The sequence below is a fragment of the Daphnia pulex genome, chromosome 1 (genome assembly GCF_021134715.1).
Source record: "Daphnia pulex isolate KAP4 chromosome 1, ASM2113471v1".
Taxonomy (NCBI): domain Eukaryota; kingdom Metazoa; phylum Arthropoda; class Branchiopoda; order Diplostraca; family Daphniidae; genus Daphnia; species Daphnia pulex.
The window spans coordinates 3,651,163-3,668,601 of NC_060017.1; the positions used below are offsets into that span (position 1 = coordinate 3,651,163).

The 17,439-nt window shown below is 37.6% G+C and overlaps 4 protein-coding genes across 7 annotated transcripts in view; 2 read left to right on the top strand and 2 right to left on the bottom strand.

Annotated features, from left to right (window-relative positions):
• Nucleotides 1-4,680, bottom strand: part of LOC124195903 (rap1 GTPase-activating protein 1-like) — a 51,963-nt gene extending 47,283 nt beyond the window's left edge. Inside the window, exons 1-5 of one of the 2 annotated variants that reach the window (XM_046590541.1) lie at nucleotides 4,645-4,680; nucleotides 3,930-4,141; nucleotides 2,372-2,739; nucleotides 2,218-2,307; nucleotides 1,769-1,972 (exon numbers count right to left, since the gene is read on the bottom strand). In XM_046590541.1, coding sequence (XP_046446497.1) covers nucleotides 1,769-1,972; nucleotides 2,218-2,307; nucleotides 2,372-2,739; nucleotides 3,930-4,124 — 857 coding nt within the window. In that variant the 5' untranslated portion in view covers nucleotides 4,125-4,141; nucleotides 4,645-4,680. The remainder of the gene's footprint in view (nucleotides 1-1,768; nucleotides 1,973-2,217; nucleotides 2,308-2,371; nucleotides 2,740-3,929; nucleotides 4,142-4,644) is intronic. The other variant, XM_046590552.1, reaches the window with a different exon arrangement.
• On the top strand, nucleotides 317-10,601 carry LOC124195925 (calcitonin gene-related peptide type 1 receptor-like). Of its 2 annotated transcripts, XM_046590614.1 has the most exons (14): nucleotides 317-510; nucleotides 689-767; nucleotides 1,002-1,211; nucleotides 6,930-7,957; nucleotides 8,028-8,223; nucleotides 8,346-8,490; nucleotides 8,594-8,661; nucleotides 8,739-8,827; nucleotides 8,960-9,008; nucleotides 9,092-9,170; nucleotides 9,238-9,323; nucleotides 9,436-9,472; nucleotides 9,537-9,680; nucleotides 9,764-10,601. In XM_046590614.1, the coding sequence occupies exons 4-14, from the start codon at nucleotides 7,657-7,659 to the stop codon at nucleotides 10,196-10,198; spliced, it is 1,629 nt and encodes a 542-aa protein (XP_046446570.1). In that variant the 5' UTR covers nucleotides 317-510; nucleotides 689-767; nucleotides 1,002-1,211; nucleotides 6,930-7,656; the 3' UTR covers nucleotides 10,199-10,601. The 2 variants fall into 2 exon arrangements, with proteins under 2 accessions (XP_046446570.1, XP_046446580.1); XM_046590624.1 differs by lacking the exons at nucleotides 317-510; nucleotides 689-767; nucleotides 1,002-1,211 and adding an exon at nucleotides 5,094-5,804.
• A 127-nt stretch (nucleotides 10,602-10,728) lies between these two features.
• On the top strand, nucleotides 10,729-13,176 carry LOC124195917 (testis-expressed protein 10-like). 2 transcript variants are annotated; one of them, XM_046590592.1, is made up of 6 exons: nucleotides 10,792-10,883; nucleotides 10,956-11,207; nucleotides 11,267-11,629; nucleotides 11,692-12,091; nucleotides 12,188-12,508; nucleotides 12,565-13,176. In XM_046590592.1, the coding sequence occupies exons 2-6, from the start codon at nucleotides 10,974-10,976 to the stop codon at nucleotides 13,128-13,130; spliced, it is 1,884 nt and encodes a 627-aa protein (XP_046446548.1). In that variant the 5' UTR covers nucleotides 10,792-10,883; nucleotides 10,956-10,973; the 3' UTR covers nucleotides 13,131-13,176. The 2 variants fall into 2 exon arrangements, with proteins under 2 accessions (XP_046446558.1, XP_046446548.1); XM_046590602.1 differs by having other exon boundaries at nucleotides 10,729-11,207.
• Nucleotides 13,111-17,152, bottom strand: LOC124195911 (ubiquitin conjugation factor E4 B-like). Its single transcript, XM_046590578.1, has 9 exons — nucleotides 17,002-17,152; nucleotides 15,732-16,931; nucleotides 15,122-15,661; nucleotides 14,858-15,054; nucleotides 14,585-14,774; nucleotides 14,361-14,525; nucleotides 13,893-14,301; nucleotides 13,616-13,803; nucleotides 13,111-13,551 (listed from the first exon to the last, which is right to left on the bottom strand). Exons 1-9 carry the CDS (start codon nucleotides 17,032-17,034, stop codon nucleotides 13,255-13,257), a joined length of 3,219 nt encoding a protein of 1,072 aa, XP_046446534.1. The 5' UTR covers nucleotides 17,035-17,152; the 3' UTR covers nucleotides 13,111-13,254.
• Nucleotides 17,153-17,439: the final 287 nt, after the last annotated feature.

Genomic DNA, 17,439 nt, shown 5'->3' on the forward strand with positions numbered 1-17,439 from the left:
CAAGACTGAATAAGGGGCCGGGGTAGGGTCTTATTAGATGACGGTTTCGGTCTTAAAGTAATTATCTGTGGTTACTTTTTTCTTGAGAGTGGGGCTCAATGTAATTTAATGCGACGAACTAATAGATACTAAAATAATTCCATTCCGACCAGTGGATCTCGAGTGCGGGTTAGAAAACCTCAAAACCGCTTTTATTGTTTTTGAGCGGTTTGGATTTAGGGGGGAGGGGTCGATTTTTAAAACATGGCTAATCAGAATCAGATGATTAGTGTCGTCTGCTATCATTTATTCATTTTGTAAGTTTTCGTCTTTCGAAAAAGAGGTGTTGAAGAGAAATTATTAGTGAATGATAATGATAACTATGGTGAACCAAACGATAATTTTTTTGGAAACTTCGTTGCACGAAAAACAGCAGAAGAAATTTCAAAAATATAATCATCGTGTGAACTCTGGTCGCGGCTCTTTATAGTGGCTTGATGCACACTCCACACACTCCATGCTTTTTAGCAGGTAAATAAAAGTAAGAATACCAATGAAATGATTATGGGATCTTAAATAGAAGAGTTAATCTTGTTCTAGATTTGTGAAATGTTAGTTCTCTGACTAGCATTTACCATGCAAGGCCCCTGTCGATGCATGGCTGTTTGTTTGCATCAGTTTGCACTATATGTACTTTTCCTTTGTGCAGATTGCAGCCATCATAACAGCAAGGTATGCCAGCTTTGCTACCTGTCATCACCAGCAATCTCAGTCTCATCATTGCTTGGGTAATGATTTTCGTTACTTTTTTTCTATGACCTGCTAGTTATATTTTAATGATCAATGACTTGCATGAATCCAGTATATTACGTCAAAACCTTAAATTCTTCTATTTAGTAAACAATACAATTATTTACAACAACATTTATTAACAATGAGGTCCCACTGTCTCATTTTCAACTTTTCCTTACTTGTTGTTTCTGTAAATATTATTCATAACCTCTTTTTAAATTTTTATTTAGATAAACAGCATCCCGTTTGATTGGAGAAACCACCGATGTCGGTCGAGTTACAAATCTCATCTTTCCTTTTCTTTAAATGTCCACACCCATGCGAGTGTATGGGTATTCACGAGGAGTTGGCCTTTTCCTATCCCGCCTATCCGGATTCAACTTTCCTGCTGCGGATGGAGCATGCTGGTGCATGCTTGGCCGTATTTCCCAGGCATAAAGGTAGGGCAAATTTATCTCTGTTATTCCTTTTTGACTAGGACGTTGTTTATGAGTCGTGACAGTACGGAGTACGATTATTCCTGAGCTATGCGGTTGACTGGAACTCGTTTTCTCTTGCCGTTTTTGTTGACTCAGTTAGGGTTCATTAAATAACTCATTTGGGCTAGAACGACTGCAGATCAGGCCTGTTTTGTACCTCACAAATATTCTGTGGGTAAACAATCAAATTCAAAAATATTTGAATTTTAAACACTTCAAGCAAAATGCAACTAGAAAATTGTATGAGCAATAGGGACCTCCCGCCACCCCGTCACCTCCTCTCTAAATTCAATCGATTATATTCAACAATTGCATTCCCCCTTGAATACAATAATATTGTTGATTAAATGTTGTCAGACGCTCGCGTAATGAACAGGCGGTTGGAGTGTAATCATATACTACGGTAATGAACAGGAAGACGATGGATGGGCCGAATAAGCGATGACCATAATTAAAGGGCTGCAGGCTATGAAGGATCTAACGCGTAGAGAGAAGATCTGTGGTGAGTTGTGACTTACGATTCAAGACGAGAGCCGGACGAGTGGAAGCGTGTCTGGCGATGCAGGTTCAGATTGGCTGAACGACGTACGACGACCCGAGTTGATTCCCCCAAGGTTTTCCATGATTCTTCCGGCGAAAGCGACGGAATATTCGCCTCAGAAAAAAGCGGAGATTCGGTCACGTTCGCCTCGCAAATGCCGTTCGGACTCGTAGTGCTCTTTCTGTAAGGCAATTAAAACTTTATAATTGGAATACGGCAATCAAGCAATCGGATCCATAATTTAGGCTACTCTTTGAATTTTTATTATTTTTTGTTGGAAACCGGCCCATATTTAGCGTGTTCTACGGCGGCAACGGCGCTCTCTAACTGACGTAATTCCTTCTTATAAACGCCATCTAACAGCGTTCGACTTAACTTTGTATCACAAATACGATTTTTAAAAAACAAACAAAATAGTCATATTACCGATTATGTTTTTTGTAAATGTAATTACTATGCAGAATTCGTAAACGGTGTTGGTAATCGGCAACAATGTGCTTTACATTTTTTTTACCGCTGAAAATAAACAATGAATAGGAACGAATTCTGGAAAGTATACGACGAAAATTTAACGACTTACAGACCGCCAGGATCACTTTGATGAAACACGGATTTCGTTTTTTTGTTGACGTGATTAGGATAGATGAACCGAGTGAAAGCGGCTTGAAATTCAGGTGAGTCTTTCTGACTATCAAGCGACAGATTGTTTCGGGTACCGGACATCATCAACAACCGACGATGTTGAGCGGCTGACAAAGGAGCTTCTCTCCCATTGTTGCAATGAACTGTTGTTGATGAAGCCGTTGGTGATTTCGTCCACTCGCTCATTTTTTTCAGTTGCTGGAACGTATCGGATAAGAAAGCTTTTCTGGTTTTGCAATCTTGGCCAACGTGAAATTGATAAGAATAGAGTTCCTCTTCTGATCTGCATATGTTTCTTTTGAATTGCTGTGGATTACAAAAACATTTTTAATAACAGCTAGTTTTCTTACTTTGAATAATACGTATAATGTACAATCAATCAATTTGAAAATTTTCGAACAATATTGTCAGCTTTTTTAGAAATCAAATCAACGAAATGTTTGCTCTCTAAAAAAAATCATTCAAAAGGAGTAACGCTGGAGTGCGCAGTGTCCGCACATTTCCTCTACAACGTCAAAAAGATGAAGATTTATGTCCCACATTCCAAGCATTTGGTATAAATCTACGTAAATTTGAGATTTATCACATAACATGACGTAAACTTGACAGTCATAAAATCCCATGGATAAAAGAGAGTTTTCCATAGTACATGTGAAAAATAAATTTATTTGTATAGACTGCTTGTTTGAATTAAAGTTCCCATGTCTGCACTGCGTACACCAGAAGTATTGCCAGGCTTCCGGTGTGTCTAAATTTTTGATTGGTGAAATTTCCTTCTGACATTTTGAGGCAAGACAAAGAATTGCTGTCAGTTGTGAAGTTATCATCGTAAAATTGTAGTACTCTTATAAGCTTCTACAAGATGGAAAACTGAAAGTAGGTCTACAGGGGCCAGCCGGGCGCCGTAATGAAAAATGTAGGCTCAATTGAATGGAAGTAAGCGGACTACAGCAGGAATAAGAATGACGATTTATTTTTCTGCTGTGGAGGGACTCTGGTGAAGGTTAAAAATAAATAAAAACGAACGGGTTGCCAGGTGCCGGCGTACGTACGTCATTTTCAAACATATCTATTTTTCAGAATAGAATCAAGAAAATGGTTTTGTGACATTGGCTGGAAGAATTTGGTTACAAATCCATTGAGACTTCATCATTAAAAATAATAAAGGCCTTTTCTCAAGGAGTAACGCAGCACCCTAAGATCTCAATATTAACTCATAAAGTCAACCGCGGAGTCTTTGCTATATTACAGAGTAGTAGCATTTGGAAATTTATGTTGGTAAATATTGTTACAAGCTATGCGCTTTACTTTCAGTTATTTTTTGTATGTTTTCAAAAGATTTGGGATTTCTATTTTCTAAAATATCTAATCTCGACCGAAATACTTGCGATCCCTGCGAATTAGATTGTTTACTGATTATGCTAGAATTATCCTCGTTGCTTTTTTGTTCTTAAATAATGCAAATGGCATTGGAAAACTGAAAGAGAGCAGCTTACTTTATTGCTTTGGGATGATTCACACGATGAAGGACTCTGCGGCAACGAAGCTGACCCACACACTTTTTCGCAGCTCTTCAGGTAGGAAATGGAAGTAGGCCTATATCGGTTGACGGATGCATATCCATCGTTCAATCTCAACGAAAGTCTGCTTTTGCGAGATTTTACGGCTGCTGTCGTTACATCGTTGACCATATCGGATAGGAACAGTACTGACAATTTTTGAGAAAAAAATCGTTGTTGGAGAAATACCTTATGGCAGGGTGTGTTCATTCACATATGTTACGTCGTCATCATAAAGAAACTAACAACCGATTCCATTACCCACCTGTGCACACGCATATTCAGCTGGTGTCCGCAGAAATACTCGTGCAGTGCATACATTTTCGATTTGAACCCAGACAAAATTTTATTTTAAAGCCATTGAACAATGTTTTAAAAAAATTATCACAAAAAGAATAAAAAATCGACGAGTAACTTGTACCCAAAATTCAAAGCTTTAATTGAAATTCCAATTTTACTTTATTTTTGTGTTTAAAATTTTTACTCAGCTTATTGTCTCAAAACTTTTGAAACTCTGGAAGACATTTTCATTTTGCGCAATTCACTATAATTACAAAATATTTCAGGTCTCTTATAATGACTAGCACAGTTTTCGTACACAGACAAACATTATAAATTTTTTAAAATTAATACAAGCAGCTTAGAAACTTACCAGTTTACTAGCTCGAAGGGATGTCAAACTGAAAATGCAGTGCATTATTTAAAAAAATGTAATCTAATTTTTTAGACGACATTTTTTTCATCCGTCAGATTTCGTTAATGTCCTCGTCTATGGTTAACCGCAAAGTTACGAAAAAAGTAAGTAAGAGAGAAAAATAGTAAAAAAAAAATTGTGGGGTTCTTGGGTTTTTACTGATGTCGATTTACTTCCACATTGCACCACACTGAATATTTCAAACACAAATCTTTCGTATTTTATAAACTACTCATATTCTGTCGCATTCTCCGCAATGTTGCAAAAACAAACGATTAGCGTTGAATTTGAAATCAAGATTTTCAACAACGTTTTTTACCAGTATACGAGATCGATCACGGCGATATACGACAACCAACAACATTTAAAAAAAAAACTGGGAAGCAACATGTGCTGTACGATTGTATACAAACACATAGGATAAAATTTAACTAGAACTACAAGGGAAAATTTTTCAAGTTAGACGAATAAGACAACAGTGCAGAAAATAGGAAGATGCACATAATTTATGGAAGACGGGAAATTGTTCCTATTATTTTTCTTGTATTTGAAGATCCGCTATTTATCTGTAGGCCGGAGATGGACTCATTAATAGAGATGGAACTGTTGAATAGTGAAAATACGTACGTATGTGGAACGAACTGCCCTTCATTTGACTGCAAATCGTTTTGTTTGGTGTAATTTTCCAGCAAATGCCTCCTATCTGTAGGTGGATCATTTAGGATTACTAGTGGTATAGAACTAACACGCAATTGCTAGATGATTGAAAAATAAATTGCCATCCTTTCTGAAAAGGACACTGAACATTAAACACAAATTTGGACGGCGAGGAACATCCGGTAATTTACTCATGCGCCCATTATGATGCAAATGTAAAAAAAAAACTCGATTAGGTCGTCGATTAATATTTCCCAATAATGCTTGAAGCATATGTTGGCCTCGGCTGAGGACGCGCATGTCCGTAAGAGGAACTCCAAGCAGAGAAAAGGAACTCTACGAGTTTTGATCCTTGAAAAGGCAGTCTTGTCTTACATTGCATACTAGTAGCATTTTAGACGGAGTTCATTTAAGATGTTTGCATTTCTTACGCTCCAGTTCTTCTTCAACGCTACTGTTAAGTGAGTAGGTCGATCGCAACATATTCCGTTAATCAATCCACCAAGCACGACACAGTAGCAGGTGTCGGCAGGTGTTCGTCAGCTTTTTACGCTAATATTATTTATAAACGAAGCTTATTCCTGAAAATCATTGACATTTTTTCTTTCATGTCGTTTCTATGTAACTCTTTTATTGCTAAATCATCGAAAAAAAATCTGTAATTGGCATTACAAATTAATGAAACAGCAATAATTTTATTTTAAACCGGAAATGTTAAGAGTCCCAATAAGATATTTATTAAACAGCATCGTATATACAGACACAGTTCAATTTAAGGTAACTAATTGCAATATTTCTAATTTTTTAAATTATACGAATAGTGATAGATTGACAAAGCTAGTTTGATTTAAAACAGACGAATTATATTTATTTTATACCACTATACTATGTATGACTATTTATTTAAAAAGTATAAAAGTACAGCTAGCTTAGATTAAAAGCACTTTTCTGTTATTAGGTAAGTGGATTGTAATGATAGACCTATATGTGTACGTCAGAAAAGGAAATGGCTAAGAATAAAAGAAAGAACAATAGCGCGAGAACGAGGAAAAGGAAGAAAGGTCTTGACTCGCGAGACAGCTTCTTTCTATTAGGGATCGCTGGATCGGATTACAACAATTGATATCGGACGATTCCAACGATTTTTATTGGTTACAGCTGCGTGTGAAAATATATTAACTGGAAAAAGCACTCGACATTGCACGCTACGTCGAACGAAAAATTCCGATGGCTTTGTTTATCCCATCTCCATAGAATATTTCTAGTTATTTGATAGGTCTCAATAAACGTTTAAAAATTGAAATCACCATTTATGTACTACTAGATACGGGACGCAAACAACATTCATGGTTGCGCATGGTTGTTATTAAAAAAATAATGCAGAGATCATCTCATTGTTTTAAAACAGTAATTATAATTCTAGAGGATTCGCCTGAGTAATTTTACCAAGGCTGTAATGAAACGTAAAAAAATTTGAGCTTTACGCAAATGATGTGACTTGCTGACTTGTGCGCTAATTTACTAAATTATACACGCAACTTAATATTTATTCATAGAGAAATAATTGAAGTATTTGTTCAATCTAGGTTTACCATGTCTCGCTGTTTTATTTTGCTGTTGATTCTATCGCAATTGGCGAAGATCAATACAATTTGTGGGCTGGAGCTGACCTCATCACTCATTAAAGAGAACGTAAATCAACGTGATGATGTTGCTGAGATGGGGATTTCGCAATTATGGGATGATAGAGAGATAGTTTACTTTAGTAATCAATCTCGTGGTCGCCGTTCAAACTATGAAAATGTTTTGTTTCAAAATGGTAGTCAATACGCCATGAAGGCGACAGGTGAAAATAATTTTTGTCGCGCTCCGGACGGCCAATATTTGCCCATCGATCTCTTTGCTTTGGATACTTGCGCTCGATGCTATCACTACATCCCGGACAACCCATCTTTTTTTCGCCGCAATAGCAAATGGAATCCGAAGGTGGTCAGAGTGCAGAGTGTGCAGACAGCAGGCACTTTTTATAACGTCACTTTTTTGGTCCATAACCGAAACAACTTAACGGCAAGTTAAAAAAAAAACTTCCTCTATTTAACGAAACACATAGAGCATTTTTTAAATAACCTTTCCTTCATTAACAATTTTCGTTTAATGAACAGTTGCATGTGATTTCAGACGACTTCAGAATAGCACAGAATAAAATCAGCTTCAAAAAAATATATTTTTACATTCGCCTTTAAAACGAACATTCTTTTTATATTTGTTTTACAGTTAGCCGTCGATTCTGAAGACAATGAAAGTCAATTACACATGTCTTTTATTGATTTAAAATCACAAGATAAATGGAAATCGTGTTGCAAGGCCGCTGTGGATTGCTGCTACCAAATGCTTGGATTTACGGAATCAAGCGACGTTGCTAATCAGAATCAAAATATTCATTTACTGGATCGACAAATGTACTCTGCAGCAAACGAAACTTCATCAATGTCGAAGTATTGTCCCCCTACGTGGGATGGTTGGACGTGCTGGCCACAAACCAGACCGTATCAAGTGGCTCTTGCTCAGTGCCCCCATTTCATCTATTTTGAAACTGAGCCCCCAGCATGTGCACGTAAGTAGAATAAATCTGATTGTCATAGCGTAACAAGATTACATCCTTCAAGATTTGTGAATAATACTAGGTAACGCCGAAAAGGTATGCACGCTTGACGGGACATGGTATCGACGTGGAGAAACAGGTGCCTCTACAGAAAAAACGAATTATAGTCCTTGCAGTCCTGTCGGCACGTTAAAACAACGGGCACATGTTCACCTATATGCATATGCCGTCTCAGTTGCCACGCTTCTGCCCGCTATTTTCATCTTCTACTCCTACAAGTATGTTTTTTATTCATTAACCAAATTTAAATAGTCAATTGTATTATTTTCAGCATTAACAAAAATCATAGCAGAACTCACCTCAAAAAGAAACTAATCTTTGATCATTTATTTTGATTCAGGCAGCTAAATGTTTATCGGATACGGCTACATAAGAACATGTTCATTTCCATTTTACTGAACTCCATACTCGTAATAGTTTTCAAAGTTGTCATGATTTTACCACAAATTGCGACTTCAGGCAAAAAAGATTCTTACATAAACCAGGTATTTTTCAATAATTCTACAAAAAATACATGATACGATACGTGCGTAGGTTTTTGTGGTGGGAAAATGAACTTTAATAATCATTTTCATATGACATTTGCAGAATGCACTGGTTTGTCGTCTGATGTTAATCACCGTGAAATACCTGCGACTAACTAATTACGCGTGGATGTAAGTAGGATACTTGTCTATCGTACGCAAATTTTACGAGCTGAATACTTAATTAAAAATATTACTATACGTTGTAGGTTTTGTGAGGGCTTCTATCTTCATCGATTAATCGCTGCCGCATTTGCTGAACAAAGCAGTTTCTCCGTCTTTTACGTTATTGGCTGGGGTAATTTTTTGAAATGATATAAAATTCTTCGGCAAACACCCCCACTATAAATCGGTGGTTTGTCTAGAAATGGATGCACTTAAAGCAATATGAGTCGGTACGATTGAACTACTATTATACTCTTTCATTTAGTTCTTCCGCTGTTCCCAGTTGGAATCTATGCCATCATACGTTCAATATGGTATTCACAAATTTAATTTAAAATAAAAAATTAAAAAAATTAAAGATTAACTGCCGAGTATTAATTGAAATGTTTGATTTTAGGTATGACAGCCGCTGTTGGATAGAACCGATTGAAGCATGGGAATGGGTATTGAACACACCCTGCCTATTTTCTTTAGTGGTATGTTTATGAAAGATAATGCAAAAATTAATTTCCATTTTCATCTAATGACAATATTTACATCTAGGTGAATCTGATTTTCTTAGTAAATATTATTCGCATATTAGTAATGAAACTAAGATCCACAAATACCGCTGAACCCAGCCAATACAGGTAAACATTATAAATGATAAAAATAATTAGTAAGTAAGAAAAGCAAGTAAATCTTGAATTTCAATACTAAGATGTCGTTAGTTTAACATAATTAAATTTCTATCTTTTCTAGGAAAGCAGTTCGAGCTACTCTGGTCTTAGTTCCCCTGGTATTGAGGACCGAATAATATTTTTGTTCCGTACTACATTTTACTTTCTAAATTTTCTCTCTAGTTTGGCCTTCATTTTGTCGTGACCATCTATCGCCCGTCAAAAGATGGTTGCGATTGGATAGAATTTTATCATTATGCGAACGCCTTACTCGACGGATTACAAGGATTCTTGGTTGCCATCATATTTTGTTATGGGAATGGCGAAGTAATTTTCTTTTAAATCTTTTATACCTATTACATAACGATGTACAATTATTTTAATTTATGTTTTTTTTTACTTCTACGCAGGTTCACTACTTGTTGAAACGATCTTACAGACGCTTTAAGGAACAGCGTTGTCTTAGAACAACCAGAAACAATAGACGAAGAAGAACTGAACGGGGGCAAGAAGAAGAAGAGGGAGGGGCGGAAGGCATTGGGTGCTCAGTTTTTCTTGGTCGGAGCAACTTTTCAACGACACACTTTTCTTTGGCAGATTGCTCTCCCAATCCACATCAAAAACCACTAATGACTACTAGTGGACGAAGCTCTGTATCGGACGAAAGACATTTCTTGAATGAGGCAGATTCTACGGTTAATGTTGTCAGAAACATATTACCAGAACCTAGTGGGCATGACAGCCTGTTAAATTCGCACTTAAAAGCGTACAATAGACAGGAAATGTATAAATTTAATTTGAGGAATCCCCAAATTAGGGAAACTTGCCTCGATAATGACAACTAACAACGGTCATTCACAAATTACCCTTTCAATTTGGATTTCCTGATTTAACTTTTAATCCATAATAAAAGAAGCTACCAACAAGATTCGAATTCAAAACTAATTGACATACCGAAATAACCGACTTTGTCAAGTTTTACCGACTCTGCAAAATCGTCAGTTGCGAGGCTTCGTTCGCTGTCATATAGCTTAGTGTTTTATAAATGGGTTAAATGATTTAAAATTAACGTGTAATTATTGCCCTGCACAATTTCATGAATGCGGCTTCTTGGGAATTCTATATTATTTATTTACTATGAATATTCATATTTTATTTCATTGTTTTTGTAACCAATTCATTAGTTCAGACAAAAATGATGTTGTTCCCATTAACGTGTAGTAAACGGAAAAGTAGCTCGTGTTAAACTAAAAATCTAGTTTCTTTGGTATTCACTCCGCAATCCAAGTTGAGAAAATGAAGAACTTATTTAAAACTTAAACGGAACGGAACACGGAACCGACGGAACTTTTCATCATCTAATTCTCTTCCACTATTGCGAGATCGCGCAACAAAGCACTGTCACGTCCAACTGTAGGCGTCTGCTGTTCTGTTTTTCACACGTGGAAACGGTGGAAATACTTGTACTTGAACGTGTACTTGACTTCAGTTCTAGGTTTTTTAGTGAAACTCGTTGGCAGTTGACATTTGGTACTTGTTAGTTGTTCCATTCGATAGAAAAAGGCGTTATTTGAAAAAAAAATTTCTCAAATATTTGCATAGCATATCAAATTTGCCAAAATGACGAAGAGTGCAAAGCATAAAAAGGAGTTCCGAAAAGAGAAAAACAAAATAAAACTTAAGTTATCTTTTAAGGCAGAAAAAAGTGGTAAAAGGAAAAAAGGAGAATTGCTACCTAAAGGCTTAAATGTCACTGATACAAGCTTTAAAACAAAGAAAATTGTTCTCCCTGATCATATGCGACCGACTGAAGACAGTGGAATACCATTAAGTCATAGAAAACAAACATTTAAGGTAATCAAAGTTGTTTAATTGTGGAATTCATAAGTATAATCTTGACTGCTTTCTATTAGGAACTTCTTGCACACATGGGTCATTTTAATGCTGGTGTCCAACAAGATGGCATTAATGGAATGAAAGAACTTTTAGGAAAATTTCCAGAGGTTTTGGAGGTTTCACTTTCTTCACTTTTGGGGAAGCTCTCAGAACTGATGGCTAACCGGGATGCACAAGTCCGAAAATGTTCATTGAAACTTCTAGAGCATATTGTTCAGTCCACTTCATCGGAAAAGATTACACCATTTTTCCCCCTTCTTAATGCACAATTAATGTGCTGCATGAATCACATATCTTTAGGAATTCAAAAAGATTCACATTTGCTTCTTGATATCCTACTTTCGCATGTTCCTGGCCTTGTTTCTACAGTTGCCATGCAGGTTTTTAACGATTTCATTTTATTATAAGTTTAAAAGTACCTAATATTATTTTATATTCACAGATTCTTCCAAACTTTCTTGAGCAAATTTCTTGCAGAGACGATACTAAAAACGGAAAGCGAGTTTTGACGATAAATCCAAATCAACGACTGACTTCGTTAAAATGGAGACAAGAAGTGCTGACGCGTGTTAATCGGCTTCTTATTCTGCTCTTGGGGAAAAATCAAATAGATCCACAACAAAACTCCGCAATAATCCCTTTCAGTTGTGGAAAAACCTGTCCTCTGTATATGAAAAGAAATTTTTATATCCAGTTGAACATCCGTAGACCTGGTCATTTGTCCGTCAACGACAAATGTTCATCTACCCATCAGCTCCAAGAATTTATTTCTCACCTTTTCCCTCTTCTCAGTGAAACGTGGGTTGAGGCTATGGCTAGCGAGCAGCTTAATAAAAATCAAGGTATAGTTATTGTTCGATTATTAAAATGTTTCATTGGCATCAGGTTCCATAATCAGTGCATCGTTTAATTGTTATTATTATATTATTTATATTCAGGTTATTCCCTTATTGGAACTGAAAGTTTGGCTCTATTTACGTGCATCACCAATGTGATGTTCACGTTGCGGAGTATCATGAGTCGATCAGAAAACCACTTAGAATTGTTGCGTTGGTTTGAATCCGAATACGGAGAGTTATTGATTCGTAACTTTATTCAACGATTCCCTTTCTCGGCTCGTGTAGAAACTGCCCGCAACAAGAAGCAAGCATTAGACCCTCAGTGCCGCGAACAAAACCTCATTCTTTGTTTTCTCTGGGCCCACCTTGAAATGAAAAGCGCCGCCAAATATTCCGATCTCGTCTTTCAGTACCTTTGTGGTAAGATCTGATTTTATGTAATGGTGTACTTTTTGTTAAATAATATTTTTTTTTAGGACTTTTTCAATCTTCGGATCAGTACGTTTTTACACAAGTAGAACTCGACAAGCTGAAGGACATTGTGTTGGCTTGTTGCAGTAAAAAGAATTTGAGAGTTCATGTCGATAATTTGATAGATGTGCTCGTGGAATTTTGTAATCGTATTCGACCAGATCGAAAGGATCGACTGTATCTAAACAAGGTACTGATGAATATTGGGGAAACCATTGGTGATCAAGAAGATATGTCATCACTGAAGCGTTGGATTGAAGCATGCCCATCTCTCATCCGTGATAACGCCAACATGGATCTATTGGAGTCTATAAATCGTGTTATGAGCCGCAACGCCAACTGTTTGGCAAATGGCAGGAAAGAAGTTGATAACCTCATCGCCCATCTTGAAAAAATCGACAGTAAATCTGAACATTGGAAAGCGGTTTTTGACTTCATATACTTAACGAAGAATCAAGCGTCTGGTCAACTTGAAATATCGACACTGCGTGAACAAATTGTTCAACTGCAAGATTCCGATGTTAAAATCTACGGTCTAGGAATGCTAAATATTATCGGAGCAGCAACCTAAGTTTGTATTTTGCCCACAATAAACAAGATGTATTACACTTGAAAAACAATCTGGAAACCCCTTTAAACTAAATATTGGCCAAACACATTCAAAAATTCTTCTCTGACAAAAAAAATGTTCGACTTTACTCTTTTTGCCGTTTCCAAGCTACGATACGGAGCTTCAAATCTTCAACAGGCATCAGCATGTCTTCAGTAAGTGGTTGACGATTAAAAGGATCGGTAGACGAATTGAGCAAGTGACGAAGGATGACGGCTCTATCCATAACCTTTCCACTAGGTAGAAGGACGGGGTCGTCCATGAGTGTATCCATAAGAGGATCACGGAATTCTTCCGGAGCGTCGCTGAAGTCTAGCTCACGTTTTTGATTTTGAAGTACGATTCGTTGCGCTTTAGCAGACAGCTCTCTCCAATGCGCAATCTGTAAGTAATGTAAAATGTTATGGAAAAAAAACGTAATTAAAAAGATGACAAATCTAACATACTTGAAGTGGAGCTTTGATTAGTGCTCGCTCTAAACGCACGGCCGCTTCTTCAAAAAGTTCAAAACGGAAAGAGCGCTCATCGGCAGCTAGTGCTTGAGCAAACACATCAGAATCCAAATGAAGATAGATATCGGTCAATTGGTCCAAAACACGTCGGGGTTCCCATCCATAATTATCGGCGTTTTTAACTTGAAAGATAATTTTAAAAAACAAACATCACGATCAATTATTATCATCCCAAGCCACTAAAACTGATTATTCCGGAATAAATGTATACCTTTGAAATGTTTGCACTTAGGCCCACAGAGCTGTTGTAAATTGAAATTGAGCATCGCCGCTAAACGGTCGATCAGCTCAGGACGCAGGAAAGGATCGGGAACATGTTGTGTCAAATAGTGTAGCATGTCGACCGTCTCACGGGCAAGCGTCAAGTACGATTTACACATACGCTCATCCGTGGAAAGTTGTCGGAGGCGTGTTTCTTTTTGCTCCTCAGGCTGCTGATCCCACGTAGATCGGTTTTCCATAGCTTCTTGGACTTCATGGATCCTTCGTAGTGACTCAAGGCTTTCATCCAAAAGGAAAGTGGTGTCGTTCATCAGCATATTGATAAATTTGACAAACTGTTTGCCTGATTTGAGTTCCTGTATAACAGTTTCTCGGTGGATCGGACTTTGCCACAAACTCTGTAAAAATAAATAAATAAATCCAATCTATTTTTCCAGAAAAGAAAAGTATGATAAACCTTGAGTATAATGCTGATGTGAAATCGGATTGTAAATTTGTCATAAAACTCTGATGCTGCTCCGGTGGACTCAACATCTGCGTAGAACTTCATCAGAGAAGGGGGTAACGCTGATTGCGAAATTTTATGAGTCAGCAATCGCTCATGTAACGTTTCCGTACGAGGCTAAAGGGATAAAGAAATAAGAATAACAAGGAAATAGTTAAAAGTAAAATTTCGTATACCTGGACTGACGGATTCATCATGAAGAGCACTTCAACTAACTTAGCCACCAGATAAGGATTGTTGAAACAATGAGCTGAACAGACCAGCGTGAGCAACCAGGTCATCACCATCTGATCCACCGTACGAGCAACAATCTGAGGCATGTGCTGCAGGGCAAGTAAAAGAAATTCGGCTATATCTTCGACGTACCTACAGGAATAGATAAAAGAATTAGCATACTATAAAAATAGCTTTCATTTTGAGAAAAACCCGGATGAAATTTTTTATATTACCACTCTGGGTAGTTTGCAAAAAGAGGTGTAGCTTTAGATGGAAGAGTAAAGTTATTCGTGGGAAACATAATTTCTGGACAAAGGGTCTGCATTTCCAATTCTGCGGCCATGCTGTTAAAATGCATGTAATTGCTGATGAGTTTTTCGTCCATCAACGCAGCTTCGGCGCAAGGTTTGCTTAATAAAAGCTTTTTCACCTAGTAATTACAAATTTAAAAAATTAATTAAGTGTTGGCAATCGAAAATCAAACATTTTTGACCAACCTGTTCTTGCCACATAGCAATAAGCTCCCTATTTCGGCGGGCTGCTGGAGTTTGACTCCATTCTGCTTCTGAATTTTGCATTTCGTCAACGAGTTTTTGATAGTCTTTAAGAGCACGCATCCTCCGCTGATGTCGTCTTGCGGCCGGCAAATATGCTAAATGCTGGGCATGCAGTGTCATAAACCAACATTCAGTAGGGAATTTACACTCCTGCCAAATGTGTCCAGAATCTGGCTGATTCAGTTGCTCGACCCACTGCTGGCTTTCTTGTGAATTCACTCTAATTTTGGTTTCATTGGCCACACTATTGCTAATACGACTCTGTGGGTGGAACGGATAAAATACATCCACTTTGTCAAGCTTGATTTTGAGTGAGAGCTGATGCATAACAGCAGCAAGATTGAGAAAAAATCCGTCACCAGCAACAAGTCGCGATTCAACATTGATCATTGAACGCTTTTCGTTTCGTTTGAGTGCAACTGCGATCCACTGTAATGTGGCCTCACGCGATCCACTGTTTGCCAAAAGCGCATAAAACACCTAAAAGAAGAAAGAAATCAAAATACGTCACCACTCACCAGTGTCTTAACTAATGAAGACAAAAATTTACCTTGTGAAGAAGATTGCGTGTCAATTCCACCTCTTGTTGAAGGCTAGAAACGATTGGTCGTGATTCATTCCCGGTAGTTTTCAGTTTATCGGCGATTCGTACGTCATCTTCTGCGAAAAGTGATGTACACAGGAACGGCCCAAGGAAAGTAAACTTCGCAAACTCACGACCCGTTGCCTCTGTAAGTGGCTCTACAAGCCAATTCCCCATCTTAATCATGAGATTACAAAACGGACGAGTAGAGGAGTTGACGCCTGTTCGACACTCGCACAAATCCGAGAGGACTTGTAGGGCTGCGGTATGCGAGCTATCGGAGACTGAGCTCTGTTGAGATTCCTTCCGTATAACTAGAAGTAATGGTGAGAATATTTTGGTAAACCGGACATAATCTGACTCAAGATGATGAACCAATTCATAGAAAAATTCAGATGGTAAACTGTGTCTCTTCAGGTGTTCATACAGGATGTTGTAATAATCCTTCTTGATTGGCTCTGTTAGAAAACCTTCTAATAATAGGGCAAGAGCAGCACACAATTCAGTCTTGATTTTCACCAGGAGCTCCTTTACTGATGAAATACTGCACTTCTTGGAATATTTCTTCATATGTTCTTCCATCCTTGTATAACAGTCAATCAAATACTGAAGACAGTTGCTTTCAGAGCCTTCTTGAAATAACTGGTTTGGCTTATCCAGAGAATACATTATAATATCTAAGGATTCCATTATCATGTCGCCAACTGTCTCCAAAATATAGTGATTGTTCACAAAGCTTACACTTGTCACAAGAGGATTGTTTGGCCAGATGGCAGATAAAACAATACAACTCTTCTCTGGTTTTCGTGACACACAAAGAATTTTTGCAACAGTTGTGTTAAGGAAGTCCTCAGTACACAAAGTATCAGCATTGGATTGGACTTTAGATGGAGTTCCGGTAGCTGGTTCATCAGTGTCCATGGCTTCAATCTTGCGTGGTGTTGCACCGTCCATGTCCATAGCTTCAATTTTTCGTGGAGTTGTACCATCAATATCCATTGGATAATTTTTAACAGGAGTGGAGGGAGTGTATAGCATTGACACATTTTCCATGAAAATAGCATTGCTTGGTTGTGATGAAGTTGAGGCTGAAGACAAACTAGGGTTGCTCATTGGAGCAACTCCAGTGGACATCACTGCAAGGCGGGCCAACCTTCGCTGGCGTATCTGTATAAATGAATTTCGTGTAATAAGCTACAATTTGACAACCTTTTTTATTAATTTCAGATAATTCTACCTCTTCTTGAGTTAGTTCACTCATGATGGACATAAACACAGTGCTCAAAGTATCACAAATCTTGCCTTGTCATTTGTATGACCAGCTGATTCGAGAGAATAAAGGACTACGGTTTCCAGTTTCCACAACACTAACACAGTTTAGCCTGAGTAAACTGAACTGAGCATAGAAGGATCTAGCGGTCAACTTTAAAAGCTGTGACCCGACATCTACCGTAAAATACAAACAACTGCTTAAAAAAAGAAAAATTGTCTAGCAATAACATGAGACATGAGTCGAGTTCACATTGTTTATCGTAGTGTCGGTCTGTCGGACACACAGAAAACCTTTTATGGAATAGATTTAACCTCGTGGAAAATATGGTTGGGTAACTAACTCTGGAAGTCTGTCTCACATTTACCTCGAGTTGAGGGAGAATTGTTGGACCAGCTAAGTCGT